General features: G+C 36.3%; 1 protein-coding gene across 2 annotated transcripts in view; it reads right to left on the reverse strand.

Moving 5' to 3' along the window:
• The window catches only part of RDX (radixin), a 41,492-nt gene that overhangs the window by 6,372 nt on the left and 12,706 nt on the right, over nucleotides 1–22,414 (reverse strand). For both annotated transcript variants that reach the window (XM_037376967.1, XM_037376966.1), the window contains exons 3-10: nucleotides 16,773–16,856; nucleotides 11,629–11,724; nucleotides 9,173–9,447; nucleotides 5,217–5,300; nucleotides 4,594–4,740; nucleotides 3,034–3,130; nucleotides 2,227–2,390; nucleotides 1,461–1,591 (exon numbers count right to left, since the gene is read on the reverse strand). In XM_037376967.1, the coding sequence (XP_037232864.1) occupies nucleotides 1,461–1,591; nucleotides 2,227–2,390; nucleotides 3,034–3,130; nucleotides 4,594–4,740; nucleotides 5,217–5,300; nucleotides 9,173–9,447; nucleotides 11,629–11,724; nucleotides 16,773–16,856 (1,078 nt within the window). The remainder of the gene's footprint in view (nucleotides 1–1,460; nucleotides 1,592–2,226; nucleotides 2,391–3,033; nucleotides 3,131–4,593; nucleotides 4,741–5,216; nucleotides 5,301–9,172; nucleotides 9,448–11,628; nucleotides 11,725–16,772; nucleotides 16,857–22,414) is intronic.

The following is a 22,414-nucleotide window of genomic DNA, read 5'->3' on the forward strand; positions in this document are numbered from 1 at the left end:
GCAAAATACATTCCTCTGATGTGCAAAATGAAGTGACTATGAAAAAAACTCCTCCTGAAGTTCCTTGCTGACTTTAATGACAAATTTTCCACTATGTTTTTGTCTAGGCACAGCTGCCATAGATTCCTTCACCAGAAAACCTAAACAACTGCTCAGTTAATGGAACGATCCATTTACCCTTCACCACAGGCTTTAATACCATAAAAGCTCCTCCCCAGGTATGCTGACACATGCTTAATCTTTACACTTGTAGTTTTAAGTACGTCTCGTGTAATCAATATTCTTCCATTTGTTTCTGAGGTCTATGACTTCAGTTACAAAATTAAACGAACGGTATTACAAGTATGTGGAGTTGTACTAAAGCAGTACTTAGCAAATGAAATAAAATGCATAAATGTTTAAAAATGCTACTCAAAATCTTTCTGTGAAGATGGAGAACACGTAACTACCAAGTCAACTAAAGAATGCAGACATCATTTATATAAACCCTTTTCCATATGTGAATAGAAAGCTAAAAAGACCAGCAACACATAAACATTATATATTGAATCAGAAGTTACGCTATATCGCTTACAGAAGTTATGAGAAAGCATATATATCGTTAAACCTTTAGAATCACCCTGACACTGTTTTGTGCTGAACTAAATAGCTCTCACTTAAACAATTCCAAGGCACAGTTCACGTGTTACCTGTCTGGATGTGTCCAACCTGTTCTGCACTGAAAGACTGAAAAATGCAGGGGCAGAGCTGGAGAACAGTGCCAGGCACATGTTATTTATGTGCACAGGTTTAGTCAGTAATTCTCTCTATAATGCCTGAAGCCAACAGTTATGAACATGAGAGGAAAAAAACTTTTATGAAGGTGAACCCAACCTGAAGCAAAACAAGAACATGGAGAGGAGCGACTGGGAAGGAGCAGCAGCAGGGACTCTATGGGGTGGTTCAACACAGAGCTGTGATTGGTGAAACCACATTAATTCACTAAAAACTGACAAGATTTTAGTTTTAAAATTCTCAAGACTTATAAGGGAATAGGAAAATGAAGGAACAACCCAAATGAAAAGTTAAATTCAACAAAATCCTAAAAGGAAATACTTTGAATTTTCCTCTCCAATTTCCCTGTTCCCTCCAGCTCCAGGTTTTCAGCACTTCAAGCACTTCATAATTCTGAGTTGAACTGTGTAAACATTCATTTCCTTTTTATTAGAGTGAAACTTTTGCTATATTTGTAATATAAAACCAATTCCTAACATACACACATATACATGCATACCATCTCATAACTCTTAACACTGAAAAATAATCTCTCAAATAATACACCACTAAATTCTTGTTATTATTAGTAAAATAAATAAATAAAACACAAAAAGCAACAAAAACCCACACATACCAGCAGAACTGTGGAACTGAACTAAATATTGTTATCAGATATAAGAAATCCAGGACCAGTAAGAGCTCACCTTTCTGAGCTTTCATTGTTTGTTCCTCGATTTGTCTTAAGCGTTCCATTAATTCTTCCTTTTCACGCTCTATTCTTTCCTTTTCTTTTTCTGCCATCTCCCTCTTTTTCTTCTCATTTTCTAATTGTGCCCTGAAAAAAAAAATAGTAAAAGTTTTTCTAACCTCAGATTAAATTCTAGTCTAAGGATGCTAGTAGCCTGTTTTTCAGTTTACTCAACTACAGCAGAAGCACGTTATTTTAAGTGTTTCAAATTCTGTTTACAATGCAAGAACCACCAAATTTCTGCTTCAAAATACTTTGCATAAAACCAATTTATGAACAGAATTGATTAGCAACATTGGTTATGGTTCGACCAGGTAAATCCACAATTATACCTGCATTTTAGACATGATGTTCCATCTGGACTAGAAATGGTAACAGTATTTTTTAAAATATACAAAAGGTAAGCCATGACATTCTGAACTTGCTTTAAACGTTCACCCGTAGAGTATAAATGTCCCTAAGGATCAAGCAACAGAGTTAAGCCTGTTTCACAAAAACATGAGAAACAAGGGTACAGCTACTATTACTATGCTGAAAGCTCAAAACCGATACCGCTTTCTATTAAGACAGGTGAGCCAAGCCACTCCACAAGCCTGCTCACATATTACAGAAAGAAAAGCAGCTCTTTTTTCTAGAATGCCAAGATGTCTGATATTCTATGACTTAGTTTTCTTAAAAGGGTAGAAGAATTTTTTTCTCTTTCACGGAAGTTTGTTAATTACCTTTCCAATTGTTTCTGATGTTTCTCCTCTCTAGCTTGGGCCTTCATCTGTTGCACTTCAATTGTATCAGGTTTCCTCCTCCTCATGTACAATTCATGATTTCCCATACACAGTGCCAAAATTCGCTTGTTAATTCTCAGTCGGGGTGCATAAAAAACAAAATCCTAGCAAAAATAATTTCAGCAAATCCATTAATCTAAAAATACAGTTGTGACAAGATTCAAACCATTACTGCATGCTTGCATTTTTTAAATTTAAACTTAAAAGTATTTTGACATTCATCCTCTGAGCAATCCAACACCATAATCTATACATCTAGTTACTGTCAGGAACTTGCAAGATAAATTCAAAATTACACCTGGATGCCTCCTTGTGGAGGTTAAATAAAAATTATCTTTTGTAAACTAGCTACACTTCTGAAAAAGTAAGACTGTTCTCTACTCTTACTTCTGAAGAGTTTTGACCTAGAAAGTCTCATGAAATGTGCCCCTGTAATACAAAAAAAAGAAAAATATAGGTGGGAGGCCAGAGAATTTAGCATCTTTTCAACACAACACGAAATATTAATTGACTTAAATTTTAAAAAAAAGCAGCAATCTTAAAAGTATCAACCAGAATGAAGACAGAAAATAAACATGACATGACAATACTTCGAAAATAAAAATATCCTTTTGCTTTCTGACTATTCTACCAATTAGAATAATAAATGGCACAAAAAAAATATACTCATGCCATAATACCAGAGCAAGTCCCTGCAGGCTTAAATCTTTTCATATACTAAGGCATACTATTCTACACACTACTTACAGGGGCCTTTTTGTCAATTGGCTTTATGACAAATTTTTTGTCGTTAAAAGAGATGTTTCTTATTTCACTCCAAGGGAAACCAATCTTGGGTGTCAGCCTTCAAAGAGAAAAAGTTCTCATTAGAAGCACTGAAGATATGCATTTTATTTACATCTACTAAATCTTAACTCTGCACCATTTTCACTATCACCCTCAGTTACATTTACAAAACTTAACAACCATTCAAGCATATTTTGCTAGACTTTTTTCTTGGTTTTTTTACACCTTATTCCATCAAACAAATATAAACTACATGGCACTGTAACAGAAGAAACTTTTATTTGTGACTTATTTTACTACCATTTAATAGATGCAAAACATCATAATCATGTACTGATTCTTTATAAGCTATTGATAATTCTATTTTCAATTAAAAGAATATTTAAATTTGAGAAAAGTTACAACATTTCAAAGACTAAATTAAATTAGCCTTCAGCAATGTTGTACTTTATTTAAACTCAGATGCAAGATATGTGTTATTACATTTCTAAAGTTCAAGTTAAATGTGTTTCCCCTGCATCTCAAATAAAATAAATTCAGTTCGGAAACTATTACAGTGTTACACAACAACTGCGTAACTGTAAATATTTCTCTCTATGAGCACAGAAAGTTTTTTCAATTCATATTATCTTAATTGCAAGCATTAGGGAAAGTTTAAGCATTTAATTGCTAACTATCAGGAGTTAAAGAATACTAAAATTGGTTGATTGTTCATCTGATCTGAATGCTTTCTGAATATTTCCTTTTTTCAGGAGTTATATTGCCATCTAATGGCAATTAAGGCTTAGAGAATTTTGTTACAGAGTATATATACATTGAAGAACATTAAGTTTCAGTTCAGTTGACAGGTGTTATCTGGGTTTTGACATATCATGTTTTAACTTCAAATCACTGTGAAAGGACTGTTGATATCAGATGTTATTAACAAGTGTTTGGAAAGAAACAAAAGAATAAGTTTGTTGTTCTGTTCTCAGATTCTTCAGATTTTGTACATTTCACCTTTACCTCTCTTCAAGTAGCACAGAATGTTTGATCTCTTTATCAGGACACAAGATTAATCTATTTTCTTTGATGTCTAAAAGCTTTCACCTCATAGGTTTTCATGCTCTAACAGCTATAACTCTATTTACTGCTTTTACAAAATGTTTCTCATTAAATATGTTGCTCAGCTTCTCAATGTCCTTTTCATCGTGACTGAAAAGAAAGTCTTGAGGGAAGGAAAGGTACAGAAAGAAGCCATATAAAGATGGTCTAGCTACCATATAGCCATATTAAGCAACATAAAATTCAGTTTACACAGAACTGCTCTTCCTTTCCCTTCTTTTGCATCTGTATTTAATGTTCAAGATTCAAATACTCTGGCAGTTAACATCTATATCTTTTTGTATTTTTTACGTAGATTAGAAGGTCTTTGAGAATCTGTTTTGCTAGATGTTATTTAACACACAATAGGGTGGTTTTTCTGTAATCTCAGATAGAACCTCCTAGGACAGAACTGCAAAATTAGTATTAGCCACTTACTTATCATCATGCTCATAAATATTCAGACCCAAAGCATCAACTCCTAGCCACAATTCAGTTCCTTTTTTATTCTTTATTTCAAAATAGTTGACTCCATACATTTCCAAGTCTTGTGCTATCTTAAGGTATTCCATCATAGAATCTTCCCTGATGAAAGAAGAAAAAAATGGCATAGTGTAGAAAAATCAAAAGTACATTGCAGGAATAAGGGAACTGCAGAATAACTAGTGTAAAATTTGGTTTGTAATTACATCTCTCTTTGAAATTCACACGTACATTGACTCAAGCTACTTATAGAGCTCTACAGTGTAATACCAAAGTACAGTCCAATCATCACACTTTGTCTTTTCACCTTGTGAGCAAAGGAAATACTAAATATGTTTTAAAAGGCAGACAACTGTGGTCAAAGGCACTTGACAACCTTACCAGAAATCATGTAAGTAAGCCAATAACCTAATTGGAATCTCAAACCTCACTGAAGCTTTCATGGAAGTTTTTGATAACCGCCTACCCCGGTCAAAGTAAAAGCAAGCAGTTGCCAAATAAAATATGCCACCTCCCCAAATACATCCCAATAATAATAAAAACCCTTAAAGGTCTTGGAACATTTTTTACATAATTACCTTAACATTCCTCTGTGCTCTTCGTGCCAGTTTTGTATCCTTTCTTCCCACTGTTCTTTTGTCAGTTTGTGCTGTTCTAACACCCTGTGAATAGAAGTTGCTGCTAGTAAATGACAATGACAACAAATTTAGTATCTTAAAGTTACAAAAAGAAGTTTGGTTATGCAGCATAACACATGCTTTAATGGAATAAACTTGAACATGTCTTCCTATATGCTGCTCATCTTTTTAACCCAGACAAACACAGAAACTTTGAATATCAACAAATACGCTCTTACAATTGTGTGAAATCACTTCTTTTTTCATGGTATTCTGAACTCTTTGTAATGTAGAAGTCATACCATGGTGTATCTCAACTCTCAGTAAAGTCATGAAATCTAGTATGTTTGGAACACCTGAAAATGCAGGCCTATAAAATCCTTATAAGACAATGGTGCATATTAATCTCTAGGTATGCATAGATACACTCAAGCTTGAAAGATAAAGTAACATATCAAGACAAGTTAGCAGACTAGTTTGTTGAGTTTACAGTTTGGATTCGGTTTTTAATAAATAAAATCAATAGCGAAGCAGTTTCAGAAAACTATTTGAAGTTTACACTCAGCAGGCTGCAATGATGGAATTGTATTTTGACTGACTAGAACTTTCAATGTAGTACTACAGTAAGAAATCAAATGCATATGACAACTTTATTATGCTTTTATTCCATGCACCTAGCATTTCAAGCATTCCTAGAAAAACTGTTTTAAATGACAATTTAAAAAAAAAGAAAGACTACAAGATAATCTTATTCTAAAAGTCAGAACAGTTGTTTTCCTTCCTTTTTCTTTACTCATGAAAGTAAGGATTTACTACTTCTCCCTGCACTTTTTAGCAAAGTACAATAAGGAATAGACTAAGTGATGCAGAAGATACTAATGCAGTATTTCATCTGTTATAGCATCTTTCTGCCACTCTATTTCCTACTTTGCCCCATATCTAGTGAAGTGCACTTTTCACTGGTAGCCATTATCACATTTTGATTTGCCTAGTGTGCATGCCTGTCAAGGCTCTCCTCCTCAAAACTGAGGCAGGTGTTTTAGGTTTTGTACCTGCACCAAGTTTACATGTTCACAGATAAATGACACAAGAACATGCAATGACAGGACATACCTTTTGTTTCTTTTCTCATCTTTAGCCTTGCATGTAAGTATAAGCCCTAAATGTAATACTTACGGAAGCCTGTTACAGAATACACAAAGAACAACTTGCTCTGTCTGTAATAACCAAAAAGCATCCTGGCAATCTTTTACAAGTTTTATTACATAAAAAAATTAATTCCAAGTCTTCTAGGACAATGTTAATTTATTAAAGAATTTCTGTAATTAAATGAGGCCTGATTTTTACATTGTGGTATCTACACTACGAGCTGCTTTCCACCATTATTTCTTCTACTCCTCCAGCAGACATTCACAAAATGTTCAAAAGCTTTCACAGTGGTATAGCATAAAGTTAACAAAAAAAAAAAAAAAAGGGACAAAACAGGATATTGCAAAGTACACTATCCCAGCACTATGCCCCACAAGTGCCCACCTGAAAATAAAAGCCCTGCTCCCAAGCTCTTCTTCACAGAATCACAGAATGATTGAGGTTGGAAGTGACCTCTGTCCACTTTGTCCACCCCTCTGCTCAAGCAGTCACGCACAGCCAGTTGCCCAGGACCATGTCTATACAGCTTTTGGATATCTCTAAGGAGGGAGACTCCACAAGCTCTCCAGGCAACCTGTGCCAGCTACTCAGTCACCCTCACGGTGACTTGAGCTTTCCAAATTAAAATTTCCAAAATTTCCAAAAAAGTATCTACTTCTACAGAAATTCTATGCACTTTCCTCTTTTAGAATTGAGTTTGAGTTGAGAGACACAAGACAATGCCTACAGGTGAAATACACATGCACACAGTGTTTTATTTTTTTACTGCGAAGGTGGTCAAACGCTACAACAGGTTGCCCAGAGAGGCAGCAGCATCCTTGGAAATATTCAAAACCCAACTGGAAAAGGCCTTGAACAACCTGCTGTAATTAGAATAGACTATTTCAGTTGGAAGGGACCTACACTGATTATCTAGTCCAACTGCCTGACCAATTCAGGGCTGACCCAAAGTTAAAGCATATTAAGGGCACTGTCCAAACGCCTCTTAAACACTAACCGTATGGAGCATCGATCACCTCTCTAGGTGACTAACTTTGAGGAGGCGCACTGGACTAGATGATCTTCAGAGCTCCCCTTCCAACCTCAAATGATTCTGTGTTCCTATGATATCCTCATAGCTGGCAGTATCTTTGGCAATAGCCACGTTGTCATTTGGTTCCCTCCATCCCCTCTTCACATGCTATTGATGAAACATCACTAGCAGATATGCCAGGACTATTGCAACAGAGTAACTCAGCAAGGACTTGATGCCTTGTGCTACCCAGCTCAGTTTTGAGCCAAGAAATACGGAGTAGTTTGACAAGTGAACATTATGACTCTACAATTAATGGGAACTGCAAATCTTCTCACCCTTTTCAGTAAAATTTTGAAAGCTAGTCTACTTTGGGAAACAAGTATTTTTGACATAATATTGTTCTGAAGTATTTTTATGATGCACTTGCTGGTTTTCTGGAAATCTCATGGTAACAGGACACAAAACATGAATAGTTGCGTTAGAATGAATACAAAAGCAACATGCTCACTCAGTACAGACTGGCACACGACTGGTTGAAAGCATATGCTCGGAGATCATCTGAACATTTGTCTACTGAAAAGGAGCATCTTAAGTATTTGAATTTGTGTTGTACACAAGTACTCCAGTGTTGACAGGTTGTCATCATAACTGAGCAAAACCCAAGATTTGTGAACTAACATATTCAGTAATGACAGTTTTACTGGTTCTGCATCTCCCTGCTTTCCTAACAAAGAGTACTTTTCTCGAAAGTGGTATAGACTTCACCATCACAAGAAGGCAGTACACAGCCAAAAAAAAATTCTTAGCCAGGATTTTTTAAATCTCAAGCATTTTCAGAAATATTTTTTTCAGTACTTTACCACAATCCTTCAAAAGGCTTTTTTGCTTGCTAGAAAATTCTCAAGCTTAGTTACACTAATGATTGAGTTTCCACTTTTAGTTTTCAAACCAAGGAGACAAAGCATATGATTTTTTAAAGAAACCTCGATTTCTTCCATGGCTCTCATTTCTTTGAAGATGCATTAATGTTATGCATTTATTAATCACACATTTGTCCATGATACATCACTATGGATTCATCTACACACATAAAAAAATTGTCTAACTCTATACATTTTTGTTGCAATACTTCTCTTGCTGCCAAAACACGCCAGGAGCATGGTTTCAGTTGCATAAAGAAACAGAACTATAATCTCAGTGCTTACTTTTCCTAACCAATTAGATAATCAGCTGACACAAAATAAGTTTATACTCAACAACAGTGGCAACAATTTAGTTTCTAACTTCTCTGTCCAGGCTAGCATTTTTATGCAATATATTTTATTTGCAATGCACTTTATAATTATTTTCAGGAAATTATTATAATTTAATGTACAAAACCATCAAGAACTGAAGAAAAGGAGTATCAAATGAATCTTATTGACTTCTATATTAGATTATTTTTATTGTAATTTAGCAGAAGCAAGCCTCCAGGAACATTAGATAATTTTGTACTAATTTGAAAATTTCTTCAACTAAATATCCATGCAGATGGTTGTGGATGGGACAGGAAACAGGTCTCAAGAACCACATGGTTGAGATGCTTCTTTGTTATTTAAGAGTCTAAATTAGGATCTCTAAATTCTACTAGCAAGACATGCACTCTTAAGGAAGCTACCATTAAATGCACATCATCACTTAATATTTAAATTATCAAAAAATGTGCTGTAATCAAGTTTATATAAGCAGATGATGCAAAAACTGTTTCACTCACCGCTGAGGGAGAAGTCTGTCATTCGCTAGGTAGCCTAGTTTATGTATCTCCTTACTGTAATCTCCATACTTGGACTGGACAGCATAAGAAGCCAGAAGAACTGCGGTTTCTGGTGGGCAATATATTTCATCATTTAAGATCGCTTCTTTGACTTGCAGGAAGAAAAGTCTCTGAGTTATTTCCTGAATTAACTCTTCAGATACATCCTCTGGAAAAAACTTGGCCCTGAATTTAAACTGCAAAGGGTTTTCTTTCCTTACATCTTGCTGTGTTACCTGATAGAGAGGAATAAAGAAAAATAAAAAGAGCACTAAATGGTATATTAATATATAATTAACTCTAGTAATGAACTCTTTAGCTCCTCTACTCTGAAATCCAATGCTTCCTGACAAGCCCACGGTGGAACTCACTAAATGCTCATGTGGCACTGAATCAAGTACACCAATTTGGATAAATCAGACAATTTTTAAATATTACTCAAAGGCTGGTTTAAGAGGTTTTTTGTGGGCTTATGTGAATTTGTATTTATCACAGTAAAGATCTGGGAAAAAAAAGAAGTTGTAATACAATTTTTTTAATCAAAACTATATCCAAGGATGAACTGCAGGAAGTAACAAACTAGAGTCTAACAAGATTTCTTTAGCCGGAACTACAGTACATTAAGTGTAAAGTGGATTCTTTTAAAAGTCTTTGAACTATTGAACTAAATACATGTGCTCTGTTCCTATGCAAAAATCATACCTGCATTAATCACATTTTTTTCCTAGAATGCATAAGCCTTATAATCATGATTTCTGTGAAGAAATCCGATGTGGTCATCTTAAGTAAATGTCTACTTCAAATTTCAACAAAACCTCATTTTTATGTAGAATTTTCCATTTCATTTGGGCTCAGCTTTCAGCCCTGATTATGACTAAAGCAAAAACATTCACAATGAAACTAAATTTAACATCAAATAAAATTATTATTTAAAAGTACATTCATAGTAAATCTCATAAATCCCAATTCCTCAAGCACTTTATTACATATTTAATTTTATGCGCACTTAGTAGTCCCTCTAGAACTTCTTCACTATGCATGAAATGATCCGTTTGCTTGACTCGTAGGAAACAGCAAAAATTGTAAATATAATGCAGCCATTTAAACACATAAATAAGGCAGCGTAAGTATTATATTCAACATTTCATATGTCAATTTTAAGTTTTGCTTGCTTTTCATTATTGTCCATCTGCCTCTGATTTACATACACAGCATTCAATTTAATCTCACCAATGAACAATTAGTTGTGCTGTTGCCATAATAAAACCTTATTTCCACATCTATTCTGTGATTTATCGGATCTTACCTGTATTTACCACAAATATTTACAAGTTAGAGCCAGTTTATGATGCACTTAATGAAATGTTACAAGCTTTTTAAAAAAAACCACAAAAAAACCAAAAAACTTGCCTTAGTCAAAACTAAAGAAATTAGCACACTCTTGTTGCTCCTGAACTGCACCAGCAACTTAAGTTGCTAAAGGCTTTCATAGAGCAACGTCTTCTGTGTTTTTCATAAGTGAATGTGCTAAATCCTGTAAGTCTCCAACCACTGGAGGCAAGCCTCTCTCTAGGCTTACAAAATATTTGTAGCACTACAATGTATATTGCATATGAAACAAGACACACATGAAATTCTAGGAGACAGCTTTGGTGGTTAGCAGGTTTAACTTGCTGGATTTACCACAGAGGAGAAGGAAAGATTATATAAATGCAGGCAGTGGGACTTGCTCCTAAAAACCTCTCAATTTACCCCCAAAATACTGAAGACAAAAAAGGTACTCTTGATTAAGTTGAAGTCAAAAGTCTCTTTATTCTATATAGTTCCATTAATAACATGACAGCCAATTTTAAAATGAAAAGTGACCATTCAAATTCATAAATAGAATTCCAAGTCAAATGGCCTGGTTGCCAAAAGCTGAGAGATACAAGGTGCTCAGAGCTGATGGGAAAAAACAAAACATAAATTATCCTACAATCTACTTATTAGATAGGTACCTAAATAGAACTTTAGGAGCCTATTATTGGTGCCTCGTTTAAAGATCTATAGCTGTATTCATGCAAATTCCCAAAGCTCAAATACTTCACACACACCCGTCCCCCACTGTAAAACATTCTATTACATTTTACTACATGAAAACAGGACTATCGTATGAATTTAAGTTTTCCTCATGCACGTATCACCATGGTACTGGAAATACAGGAAATGGTATCTCCTTCTCAAATTAAATGTTGATACAGCTTTGCATATTCTTGTATAACTAACCAAACAATGTATTTTGTCATTTAAAGCAAATAAAAAGCAACTTGTCAACTAAATTTGAAGTCAGCTACATCTCACCTACAACATTAAAGCAGCAAGCCTTATAAAAGTATATCTCAAACCATAGACTTGCCTAAATATTAGGGAATTGTTACCTTTTTATTTAGCTTCAGCCAAGTTGAGTAGCCTTTGCTGTCCACATACTGTAGCCCAAAAAACCAGACCTCACGTAGACCAACAGTTTTCACCACCTGAAGATAAAATGATCCATAACCATCAGCACTTTGTTAATGGTAACTAAGCTACAGAAACCATCTCAAATTGAAATGTAATCAGGTTTTACAAGAACAAAAAAAATGAAAATAGTAGCAAAATATCAAGTTCAGGGAAGCATTCACCTCAGAGCTCTAAAACTCGAACACAGTGTTGCCAAACTACCAACTGGAGTGTGCAGCTTACTGCATACATCAAACTCAGCACCTGAGGAACACAACGTAGTAAACAGGACTCTGATATTTGACAGCACATATGGGAAGTCATCTGCAGACCTACAGACAAGTCCACCTCAACAGAAGACAACTGGTGAAACAGTAATAACAGGTAATACTTGTGGACAAGTATGAGGTAATGAGGATGAATTGCTTTCTCAAAGTATTTCTGATATCTTAGAAGAGTTAACGATAAAAGGAATAAGGATGATTTGGCTGATAAATCATACGTGGATTTCCTGTAAGATTTCTGATCAGTCTATCACCAAAGGCTACTAAAGAAACAAAATTTTCCCTGAATAGAGGGAAGGTCTTCTTATGGACATACTAGTTGGAGAGAAAAAAAAAAAAATAAACTCTTTTCACAACAGACTTGTAGAGTAACCACTAGGGAAGTCCTCCAGGACTTCATATGTAATCTGCAAAAAAAAGAATGAAACTGACATGACAAAATCTGCTGTAGAAAACTTTCCATAAAGATCTGTGTATGAGCAGTAAAAAGGAAGATGAACCTCAATAAAAGACGGTATTTAATAAAAACAAAATACTGTATGTAAAAGACAACAATTTTAATTATGCAAAGCTCTTATTATAAAGGAAAAAAGCAACAAAGCTGTTATATTACCATACATGTCTATGGTATTCCTTGGAGATGTTTAAAATTTAAACACATAGATGCGATGCTTAGGGACATGGTTTAGTGATGGACTTGGCAGTCCTGGGTTAATGGTTGGACTTTATGATCTCAAGGGTCTTTTCTAATCTAAATGATTCTATGATTCTATTCCCAAATCTCTGATACTACATATGGACTGGTCACATCAACTTAAAACGGGATGCTGCAGCACTGAAAATGTTTCAGAAATGTTGAAAAGAATGATCATTGACATGGAACATTTTCTGCATGATGAGATGAGAACTAAGGCTACTGACAGAGAAATGAAGAAAGGAAAAATACAATACAGGTCTATAAAACCTGCATGGCATGTAGAAGAAAAATGGAGAATAACATTCATTATTTCCTTATAATTTAAGACTTAAGAGAATCAACAGAAATCATTCAATAGCAGGTTGAAAGCAAACAAAAAGAAGCACTTTTACTACACAGAGTATTAATGAAGCTTTGGAACTACCTTACAAGCCTTTTGCATAGTAAAAGTACACGTTCATTCAATAAGCAATCAATCAGAAAGGTCCAGCAAAGATTATTAAATAACTAAACGCTGGCTCCAAAAGATCCAGTATGGGAGTACTTACATATGTTCTCAGGTTGGACCATGCTGGCAAGTTGGTTTACTGAAGGCTGTTTTATGGAAGCATTCAGATGCATGTGAAGTAAATAGAATTTTACACATAGATCCTCCTCCATTTTAAAGTAGTACTATCGGGTTGCAAAATTAAGATTTTGAAAATTAGAAAATGTCACAAGATAGCTGTGCAAACTTACTTCTGTTGCCTTGCATTTGTATTATTATTTAACAATCATTCAAGAGTGCACCTTTTTTTCTTCCTCTACCCTTTCACCTTTCCAGCTCCAAAGCACAGAATGAAAAATGTTCATTGATCTAACCTGATTCCTTTAGTGACCTCAGTTATCTTCTCTAGAATTCCTACATCATTTACCTTAGAACATCAGAAATGTTCAAAACAAGTTTATGTTATAGTATAGACCTGAGTAACATTGAATTTGGTGTCCCAACACAGAAACTTCAGACCTGCTACTACTTTTGGCACAATCCATACAATGCTGATCAAACTACTTATGGCTTTATCAGATTGAGAATGCTCTTTACTTTGCAGCTGTGCAAGCTGAGCCTTTGTACCTCATCAGCTCTCCAAGATGCAAAAGTAGTAAGAACTGCAGATGCTCAACAACTCTGCCCATAAGGCACAAGGAGACAAGTGCTTATGCTCACGTCAGAACATTTTGCTCTCACCTGCTAACTACAGCCCTTCCACTGAGAAGCACACTGCACATTCAATACAGACAACTTGTCTACTGCAATGCAGTTACACATGCTTGCAAATCAACACTAAAACCAGCTTATACATTAGCCTTTTTTACTTCAGACTCCACAAATAAGGAAAGAGTATAATCTATCACCGCCTCTCAGCTCAACGGAAACAAATTCTCTGCAACTTTATACCAAGATAATATAAGCACTTATGTGCTGCAGTAGCATGACATGAAAAGTTAAGTACAGAATGAGAAACTTATGAGTTTGATTCTGACTCTTCATTAAGCGGCTTAAGGCAAGTCTTCATTGCATTTGTAAACCAGATTTATCCACCATCACATCCTACAATTTGACTATATAAGTCAATAAAAACTTCTTGGAGAAGAAAAGCAACTAGAGAAATAGACGTGTTTTGGCAAATTAAAACAGACACACAAAGACAACGTAGCAAGAATTTCATTGAGTCAGCTTCTGAAGATCATAAGGGAGGCTTCTGAGATACCTGGAAAGGACAGTGGAGTACAACCCGAAATAGGAGACAACCTTCTCATTCTTTCTGAATGGCAACTACAGTAAACCAGAGGCACTGATGCTCAGTGCTAACATCTTATTGAAAACAAAACAAAACAACCCCCACCGTTAACAGCCGTGTGTGGAAACATACCTCAGGGTTCCTCCTCTCCTAGGAAAGTTAGAGGTGCTAAATTGGTTGACTAAAAGAGGATAGATCTCCTCTTGCCTATTCTAACCACTGACAGGATAGACAGAAGGACTAATGATAAGTATGTTAAGACACCTTCTGAAATACGAGTAGTTAAAAAAAAGGGTTTATGCAATTAGTAAGAACTTTACCGACTTTCACAACAGCAAAAGGGAACGCCATAGATGTCATATCCTGAATTCATGTCTGCTAGCCGATGAAGATGATGAAAATATACTTACGGAATGGGAAACAAATCAACAACTCCAGAAAACACCAATTAAAAGCTTGAAAGAACCACTGACAGAAAAAAAGGACAAGTTGTTCACCAAAACCATAGGGGAACACTAGACAACAGCTAAATTCACAGAGAGGTTATTTTCTGAGAGCAATAATCAAGAAGTCTGCTGTCACGTCCACCATTTCTGCATAAACTTTGAAGACAAATCCCCTCAATAACAGTGCTATTCAATCCTCTTTCTACAGAGGAACAGCATAACTTTTGTCCAAAAATTTAACGCTGATTTTGCAATACAGTTCAGCTCTTGACATTACTCTATCAAACTCACATATGATTCTAACATCATGCTCAAAATCCTTCGCACACAACTATGCTGGTTGATTTTGCATGATCTAACAATTCTTCAATTTAAACTTGCAGAAGCTGATTGCAAGAGCTGGTGAGATCGGTCAAACGCGACACAGTGAACTGAGGAACAAAGCTGAAGAGAGCATGAAAAAGCGTTCTGACCTGTATCTTTGTTCCCCGTTTGTGAATGTCCAAGAACCCGATTACCTGGGCACAAGAGGTTACACAGCAGAATGTCACCCCACCCAATACTGCATGGCAGATGATAGCAAAGGTTGGCAAAAGACAAGTTAACAGCTTCAGGTTTCTGTGCCACAGAATACTGGACTTTTTATTTGATGATAGTATGGGTTAGGCAAAAAGCAGGACAGCCCCTCTCTAAGTTTTTAAGAATCATTAAGTCTATTCCTATGTAGAAACTGAAGATACATTGCTACCGATGTTAAGAGAACTGGGCAAGAGGTAAAAGCACTGAAGGTCAGTCAGTCATTTCAAACAAAACCAGCAAATTATGTAAAAGAAAAAGCTCAGTGTTACAAACCAATAAACGTTATCCTCCTTTCAACTTATATACTAACACATTTAATAGACTCTTAAAGGTCAATTAAAAGTTTTAAGGAGTTCTTGAAAAACTCTTTCAATGCATTACTTTCTCTTAATACCCAATCATTACATACTTTATGCATCTATAGTGGACAGACACAACAGTTCTACCAGACATAACTGCTGATACAGTTAAAGTGTTTTTGAAGAGTAATTCAAATACATCTGCATTTTTATCTAAATGCATACATCTTGGATTTAGATATATATTTATTGGTTTCTTGAGAAAAAACAAAAAAGCACATTAACAAGCTCCTATTCTTAACATTTTCTACAAAACACCACAACCTAGATCAAAAAATTGTTTTCAAGATTCTGATGGCTAACATCACATGAAATAAATATGAGAACAGTCCTTTTTAAGAAATCATTCATTTAGCCCATTTGGTGTACAACAGACAAGTGAGAATCTGTAGTTCTGATGGGTCTGCAATCCATAAGCACATTAAAGCCATCGTTTTAACTTTTCCACTTACGGAGTTTTTTAACTTAAATTTCAAACTGAATCATAGGAAAACATTACTTTTCTAATATTTGGGAAGTGAAAAAAGTATCTACAGCTTCTGTTCTTGGAAAAAAAGAAAATATGTTAGTTTTCCTTAAACTTTGTTACATTCATTATTCAATAGTAAAGGCTATATAAATTTCTTATATGCATAGGTCTATTATATTGCAGCTACAACTGTAACATTAGACATAAAAAAAAATTAATTTCAAAGCAGTTCTATTCACCATTCAGTTGAAGCCTCACTGTTAATCTGTTTACACAGAGTAGTCTTTGAATTTAATACATTCCATGAGAAGTAATGAGGAAGTTTAAACTGAGACCACAGTTTAGGTAACATAATGAAAAACATAATCTATACAGAAGAATACTTCCACTTTCTTAAACTATGCCTTAATAACCAGAATAGTTTTATGTGTCTGTACACATACATACACAGAAATATATATAAGTTACCTGATCAAAGAGCTGCTTGCCTGTTGTATTGGGCTGGATGGCAAATTCCAACTCTGCATCCATTGTGGTTACTCTGACATTGATCTACAGAAAATAAAGCATCATTTAAATCATACTGTAATAGTGTCACGCTTCTATATTCTGTGATTAGCCTGTAAGAAACAATATATGGTAAGTAAATTCAGCAATTTTAATCATGTTGTATACACAGAGAACACAGAAGATATAAAAATGGAAAACTTGAATCATAAAAATCTGACCTTTCATTTAGTATAAAAAGCATATTCAGGATAATATTTAAGACTAGGTTTGAAAGTCAAACCAGGGAAGAAAGCGCAAAATCAATTTAACGTGATAGCTGACTGACTACTGAACACTCAAAGAACGCTGGGACATTCAGCTACTGGGCATTATCATTCAGAGGGCTTCCCAAATGCGTATGAAAGAGTAAGTTCCTAGTCATAGACATATCATTTAAAGGTATTTATACTTGGCAATATAAAAAGACAAGCAGTCTCCTGCCTTGCAATTTCTAAAATTAAGAGAACTGGCAGTCTTAAAGTATATAGGACTAGAGCTTGTGCGCCTCAGGACAGACTAATAGCAGAGTTTTCATCAATAGAAGGAGGAACAATAGAAGTTAGATTCCCTTAACACTTAATAATTGAATGATCCCATTCAATTCCCTTACTACAAGACCGAAAATCACTATTCCATGAACTTCTTCCTTCCCCTGAAAGAGAGGGCCATTTTCCAGATGACTCCTGACAGTCACTGTTTTCATTTGTTCTAAAACAAGCAGTCAAATATTCCAGAAAATATCTGGAAGCCTACCTTACTTGGAAGTACAACAGTGTCTCAATTTCTCTTTGACTGGTACACAGAGAAGTGAAAATTTTCATGAAACAGAATGAAGTACTATATGCACAGTACTGTCCTCTCATTGTTAGAATGTCCTCCATTCCTACTGCCCTGCCAGAGGATCACATTTTATTTATCTTTAGTGAATACAAATATAAAGTGTTAAATCAAATCATCTTCACTAGAAATGCAAAATCCAGAAACATGAAACTTAAGGCACACAAATATATTCTAATTTTTCTCTCTCTACCATAAAATATGGAACAGGAATAACTTAGGACTTGTATTACAGGTTCTTGCACTACTTGATCTGTGCCTGTGTAAACCATTTCCATTAACTATTTCCCTGATTTTGCCACCAGGTGGAATACTTTGAGAAGTAAGAGCCTGGAAAAAGTCTCCTCAAGACAACACAAAAGGGAGATCTAAAGTGTGAAAGAGAAAAGTGGATAAAGTTTGTCCCCATACAACAGATAAAGCTTGTTCACTCCTTTCTTTAGTGTCACGGTAAACAACTTTAGGCACGAGCTGGATACACAAGACAACAGTAGCCAGTAGTGGGAGTTTGAAGACCTCTAGGCTATAGTCCTGCAAACAAGGAAGGTATCAAGGGGTTAGCACACTTTTTTGTGTGTGCAAGCACTGATAAAAAACAAGAGTTGAAAGCTTTGGAGTAAAAGATAGTAAGTTTTTACTGAAAAAAATTCAGAGGGTGTGTGTCAAGAGGAGGGAAAAGAAGAGGTGTTTTCTGTATATTGCACCACTCTGCCTGTTTCAAAAGGAAAAAAAAAATAATTGCTTATTCTCCAACAGAACAACCCATTTTAAATGGTAGCTCTAACTCACTGCCAGTTGCAGTGGTTTAAGTGTGAGGGGTTGACCCTTAAGCAGAAGTTAATTTTTTAAAGCAGTTCTTCAGTTTTGAAAATGAAGGCTGCTTCAGGGCAGCTCCAAGTAAGCAAGTTACAAAGGATAAATGTAAAAGCTAAAATGCAACTTTATTAAATGCCACAGCACTCTGTTATGTAACAGCAGCACTGCCAAGGCAAGAAGTGTCACAGAAGATCTACAAAGCACAGCAAGTTCAGCTAATTGCAGCAGACTTAAAGAGTTGCAGCAGAAACTTCTTACATAAATATCCTTGTAACAAATGTCATCTACTACAAATGCAAGAATTACTACCTGAAAGTCTATATCCCTCACAAGAACTAAAATACTCAAATAGTAAAATAGTAGATGTAACACAGAGGCAAACTCAACACAGCTGACAGATTCTGTTCGCATCTAGATGTTACCACCTCAAATAAAACCTAAGTGCTCTAGGAGTACACAGCTGCTACATCTGTGATAAATACAAACACACATTAGGAGTACCTGGTCACCTACATGCATTACAGTAACCATTTAAGTCTTCAGAAGTTTTCTTTTTCTCTGAATTTCTGATTATCAGATCACTCAACTGCTAATTAAAATTTACACTTTCAGTTCTACTAGAAGTTGAAAATTATAGTAATATTAAAATGTTACCTTTTATGATATACGATACTTCAGACTTTCAAAGCTAACACTACACTTGATCATTTTACCTCTGAAGGCATTTGAACTGACTTAGATTTTTGGCATACAAGTACCAAGCTTATAACACTGTTTCACAGCTTCAGTTATTTCTAGGCATGGAAAATAATGTTACTTTTGGCAAAACCTGAGACTGAGCCTAGAAGGTTTACGTATCTAATCCAAACCTCCGCCACACAGCATGCTCTCAACAAAAATCAAACCTCTGGTGTCAGTTGCATTGTCTGTAAAACACAGCTAACCAACACATTAAGAAGAGTCATGGGGGAAGTTTCCACATTTTAAATAACACTGGGAAAACACAGGCAGAGAAAGAAGGCCCAGTAAACTCAACAACAGACTTCCACTCACGTCATCTGCTGTTGGGAATCCAGCTACTTTGAAGCAACACTCATAACAAGGCACTGGTGACAGAGGAAAATTACATGAACCACAAATTATGAAGACAGACACTAATCTGAACAAAATTACTCTGAACTGACTTTGCCACAGAAACACAGAAACAGGAAGGAGCTCTGGCAATGGTGACAAGAGAAATGTATGAAGGTTTCCTGCAGCAAGTGTTGGAAGGCAACCACTCACTACTCATACCACAGGACCCATTGAATGCCTGCTTTTCAGTCTTGCCCTCACCAGGATTACACCTCTTCCTGCAAACTTCAGAACCTATGACAAAGCACTACACAAGACTTAACCAATTACTTCAGCTGCTCAGTTGTGAGACTTAGACAAATCCTGTTCTGCTGTGCACAGGCTCAGGGTAAGAGCTACGGCAAGTCTATTTTGGTTTGTTCATATGTGATTTTGACTGAACTCTGAGTAGATGCTTTCTAAGGATCCTACTCCAGTAAACTAACCAAGGAACTCTCTAGGTGGTTCTGCAATTCACAGGAGTATGCCTTAGCAAACATTTTTTTTTTTTTTAAAAAAAAAAAAAAGGTTAAAAAGCCTCTATACACAAACATTATTTTTGGTGCCATAATTTATATCACTTATTACTGACTCTGAGATCTCCACACAAATACCAAATACTAAAATATCATGGTGGTCATGTCTGGGAAATACTTAAAAAATGTTATTCTAGTCTTAGCAACTGGGTAACTGAAGACTTTGTGGCAAGATCCATGTGGTGAAAGATACTCCCCCCCTCCTCCTCCACAGATCAGGCACCATCATACCTGAATGGCAGCTCTGCGATGACAGAATTGACACTCAGCAATACAGCACTCCTAGACCAGCCCCCACACATCAACACCAGAAATCACCGACTTAGGCCACTGCAATGTACACAGTAAAAAAACCAACCAACCAAACCAAAACAACATACCACCAAAAACCCCTCAACAACCAACCAAAAAAAACCCTCCAATGCTTCCAACACCTAACCCACAGAGCTATAGGAGGTTTTCATGCAGGGGACATAGGACAGCTTCTCAGGTCCCAATTTAGATATATGCCTATACTGATGTTCATCCAGTAAAACCAGGACAAGGGCACTCATATGCTGGAAAGAAGGTGGCATTTAAAAAGGAAACTCACAACCTATAGGCAAAATGCAAACACCTTTAGGGCTCGCTTCTTTCTGGCAGAATTTCATCCTGAATATGTTGCCTTTATGCAACTGTACATTAAAGTACATAAGCCAAGCATCTAGATAAGCACAGCCTGTATATAAAATGCCATAATGGACAAGATACAATGGCAGGTTAATCAGTTATTTGAATTTTTTTTAAGAAGTCTAAGAGGAAGAATATGCTTAGCACAAAGTTTTCTTCATCTGGCTACCTTTAGGAGTGCATTTTATAAATAAAGCTGCTGTAAGAGGGTATAAAGAACACAGTGAAGTTTAGCATAGCAGAAAAAAGTATGCTGGACATTTAGGAAAATGCCACTGCAAAAGCTCTATTCTAGAGCACCAAATCTCTGTGTAGAATACCAAAACCTACCTCACAGCATTTAAAGTGATTATTTAGCTTGACTGATTTACGTATGGTAGCCAGGGACAGAAACCTTCTACCATAAAAGGATCACCAAACATTTAGGGAACACTGCTACATAAACTACGGGTTTTCCTCATTTCTGACAAAACCCCTTTGTCCCAATATCTGGGTGCACCTACATAGCTTTTTAATTTATTTGTAAACTTTTCTCAGATAAAAATGCTTCCAACCATGCACTGTAGAAGTCACCTTCTTCACTTCATAGAATCATAGAATAGTTGGGGTTGGAAGGCACCATTAACAGTCATCGCCTCCAATCCCCCAGCCCCACAATGAGCAGGAACGTCTTCAACTAGATCAGGCTGCTCAGAGCCCTGTCCAACCTCAACTTCAATGTTTCCAGGGATGGGGCATCTACCAGCTCTCCGGGCAACCCGTGCCAGTGGTTCACCACCCTCACTGTAAAAAATGTCTTCCTTAGATCTAGTCTAAATCTACACTCTTCAAATTTAAAACCATTACTCCTTGTCCTATCACAACAGGCCCTACTAAAAAGTCTGTCCCCATCTTTCCTGTAAGCCCCCTTTAGGTACCAAAAGGCTGCAACAAGGTCTCCCCGGAACCTTCTCTTCTCCACACTGAACCACCCCAACTCTCTCTGCCTTTCTTCATCGGAGAGCTGCTCCAGCCCTCTGATCATTCCTGTGGCCCTGCTCTGGAGCTGCTCCAACAGGTCTACATCTTTCCTGTGCTGGGGACTCCAGAGCTGGATGCAGCACTCCAGGTGGGGTCTCACCAGAGTGGAGTAGAGGAGCAGAATCCCCTCCCTCGACCTGCTGGCCACACTTCTTTTGATGCAGCCCAGGACACGGTTGGCTTTCTGGGCTCCAAGCACACATTGCCTGGTCACGTCCAGCTTTTCATCCACCGGTACCCCCAGGTCCTTCTCTGCAGAGCTGCTCTCAAGCCCTTCATCCCCAGCCTATGTTGATACCAGGGGTTGACCCAGCCCAGGTGCAGGACCCTGCACTCGGCCTGGTTGAACTTCATGAGGTTCACATGGGCCCACTTCTTGAGCTTTTCCAGGTCCTTGGCACCAGAACTAGCAGACTAGTTCATCCGTATTTTACCAGACGGGCTCCAAAATGAATTAAACAGTCAAGGGAAAGGTAAGAACATATAGATACATACAATAGATACAAGTGTTGCTAATGGGTTATGAAGAGAATTGCTTTTTATAAGAACTATTTTGCAAGCTGTGGCAAT

Source organism: Falco rusticolus, chromosome 2 (genome assembly GCF_015220075.1).
Source record: "Falco rusticolus isolate bFalRus1 chromosome 2, bFalRus1.pri, whole genome shotgun sequence".
Lineage (NCBI taxonomy): Eukaryota > Metazoa > Chordata > Aves > Falconiformes > Falconidae > Falco > Falco rusticolus.